Consider the following 2,763-nt stretch of genomic DNA (forward strand, 5'->3'; position numbering starts at 1 on the left):
CAAAACCGTCTCTGAGAACCCCCCACCCCAACTGGGAGCAGTATGGGCCATTCCTTGAGAGTCAGTGGGGTCTGAGTCCTGGAGCTCCCTCCCCAATGTGTCCCTCCACCACACTGAGTGAGGGGGGTTTCAGTGGGTCACGAAGGCTGCCTGCAATACCCCCCTCCCCCAGTACCCCAACTTTTTCCAGGGGCTGGTAAACGCTGACCTAGCCAGGGCCTCTGAGCAAGTATTTTGTGACGTCGTCTGATTTGAGCGGGTTAAAGTGACGTGCGGGTCTCCTTCCCAGGCTCACGAAACCACTTCTGTCCCCAACAGGCAACTGTTCTGCGACTTTGGCCCGGAGATGATCGTGCTGGATACGAACGGGGAGCAGCCTCTGAGCGCCATGATCTCCATGATCACCAAGGTGGGGGCCGCCGCTGTCCGCCTTCCCTCCTGCAGCCAGGAGGCGCTGTTGCCGGCCCGGGGGCAGTGGAGGGGAAGCAGAGTTGGAGCTAACCCTCTTTGTCGCCTTGTGTCTTTGCAGGACAACCCAGGGGTGGTGACCTGCCTGGATGAGGCGAGGCACGGCTTCGAGACCGGCGACTTTGTGACCTTCACCGAAATCCAGGGCATGAAGGAGCTCAACAACTGCGACCCAGTGGAGATCAAAGTCTTAGGTCGGTGTTTCTGCGGACCTCTGGGGCCAAAGGCTTTTGTTCGGTCAAAGTGCGGGGAATGTAACAGTGGGACATTTGTCGCCCTCGTCCCAGAGCGTTTTACAGCACAGGATCAGGCCCTCCGGCCGGCGGTGTTTTTGATATTATTCTCTACAGTTCAACCCAACAAGTGCACACCGACCCTCCAAACAGTAACCCACCCAGGCCCATTTCCCCCTCCCCTATATCTACCCCTGACTAATCCACCCTAACCTGCACATCCCTGGGCACTACGGGGGCAATTTAGCACGGCCAATCCACCCTAACCTGCACATCCCTGGGCACTACGGGGACAATTTAGCACGGCCAATCCACCCTAACCTGCACATCCCTGGGCACTACGGGGACAATTTAGCACGGCCAATCCACCCTAACCTGTACATCCCTGGGCACTACAGGGACAATTTAGCACGGCCAATCCACCCTAACCCGCACATGTCTGGTCACTACGGGGACAAGTTAGCACGGCTAATCCACCCTACCCCGCACATGTCTGGTCACTACGGGGACAATTTAGCACGGCCAATCCACCCTAACCTGCACATCCCTGGGCACTACGGGGACAATTTAGCACGGCCAATCCATTAACCCTGTCGATGCATCTCATAATTGTCGGCATCTCTCCTACAATTCCCTTCAGCTCCCAGCGAGAACAGCCCCTCTCCTTATGGCCTGTGCCCTTTGATCCGGGCGGCATCCTGGTCGACCTCTTCTGCCCCCTCTCCAAAGCCTCAGTATCCTTCCTGTAACGCGGTTGACCAGAACTGAGCGCCAGACCCCCAAGGGCAGCCTGACCCAAGTCTCAGCTGCAAATTCATCCTTGCCACCAATGGCCAATCCCTGTGTTGTAGCCTCTGCAGCCATGTGGGAGGCGGGAGGGAGGGAGAGCACGAGCGAGGAGGGGTTTGTTGGGGGGGGTGAGAGAGCGCCCTGTTGTTATCCACCTCTTGTGAAACTGTCCTTCCACGTCTGTTGGACTGGACCCCCCCCCACCTCCCCAATCCAGGTATTTGTTCCCAACACTTGTCCGATGCTGTGAAGCCCATACCCGTGTGTCTCTCTTTCTGTCTCTGACAGGTCCATACACGTTCAGTATCTGCGATACCTCAGCGTTCTCTGATTACGTCCGCGGGGGCATCGTGACTCAAGTGAAAATGGCCAAGAAGCTGAGCTTTGTGAGTAGCAGAGCACATGCGCACACGCTGTCTTGCCTCGCATGCCGGCCCGCGTTCCTCAGACCTCTCCGCTGACTGACCGGCGATTGTCTCTCTCTCTCTCTCTTTTCCCCCCCCCCCCCCCCCCCTTCCTCTCCCCCCAACCCCTGGCCGAGCCGGAGATCCTCACCACGGACTTTGCCAAGTTTGAGAACCCCCAGCAGCTCCACCTGGCCTACCAGGCCCTGCACGAGTTTGTGAGGAAGAACTGCCGGCTGCCTCTGCCCAGGAACGAGGTACGGCCGCCACTCGGGGAGATGGCTGTCGCTCGGGGGGGGGTAGGGGGGGACTGAGGGCAGAAGACACTCGATGCGTGTGAGGAAACGCTGGGGTGCAGGTGGATGGTGGGTTCCAACTCAGGACGAGGAGGCCGGGCTTTGTTGGGGCACGGGAGGGCGCGCAGTTGGCGAGAGGTAAATGGTGCAATGGACAGGTGGTATTGCAGGGCTAACCCCCACCTCGCTTAAAATCGCACCGGGGCGGATGTTCAGGCGACTCGCGTGGTGGGTTTTCCCCGTTTCCAAAGGCATCCACTCGTTGCGGAAGGCTGGCCGAGCGGGAAGGGGGCTTGCCGATGTGAGCCTCTCTCTCTCTCGCGCCGCCTGGCAGTGCGACAGAGTAATAGACACCAGCCCAGCCAGCCTCTCCCGTGCCCTGTTTGTTTACGATGCCCAGCCGGTGGGTGGAGCGAGGCTGGGGATATGCAGCGAGACGAGCGTCTGAGTTGGTGAGGCCGCTGGAAGGGCCTGGGTGGGCTAGGAAGCTGGGAGCAAACGGCATTTCCAGGCTGGGTTTGCAGAGGAGAGACCAGGAGCTGTGTCGATGGTTATGGGGGAGACGGAGGGGGG

The 2,763-nt window shown here is 59.4% G+C and overlaps 1 protein-coding gene across 1 annotated transcript; it reads left to right on the forward strand.

Moving 5' to 3' along the window:
* The first annotated feature begins 286 nt into the window (after window positions 1-286).
* On the forward strand, window positions 287-1,986 carry LOC122547508 (ubiquitin-like modifier-activating enzyme 1). The gene is made up of 3 exons (XM_043686118.1): window positions 287-409; window positions 530-662; window positions 1,779-1,986. Exons 1-3 carry the CDS (start codon window positions 347-349, stop codon window positions 1,949-1,951), a joined length of 369 nt encoding a protein of 122 aa, XP_043542053.1. The 5' UTR covers window positions 287-346; the 3' UTR covers window positions 1,952-1,986.
* The last annotated feature ends 777 nt before the right edge of the window (window positions 1,987-2,763 follow it).

This window comes from Chiloscyllium plagiosum, unplaced genomic scaffold (genome assembly GCF_004010195.1).
Source record: "Chiloscyllium plagiosum isolate BGI_BamShark_2017 unplaced genomic scaffold, ASM401019v2 scaf_15031, whole genome shotgun sequence".
NCBI classification, from domain to species: Eukaryota; Metazoa; Chordata; class Chondrichthyes; order Orectolobiformes; family Hemiscylliidae; genus Chiloscyllium; species Chiloscyllium plagiosum.

Coding starts and splice junctions, on each gene's coding strand:
- LOC122547508 (XM_043686118.1), top strand. CDS start 347: ATGATCGTGCTGGATACGAACGGGGAGCAGCCTCTGAGCGCCATGATC. Junction 410..529: donor TGATCTCCATGATCACCAAG/GTGGGGGCCGCC, acceptor GTGTCTTTGCAG/GACAACCCAGGGGTGGTGAC. Junction 663..1,778: donor AGTGGAGATCAAAGTCTTAG/GTCGGTGTTTCT, acceptor TGTCTCTGACAG/GTCCATACACGTTCAGTATC.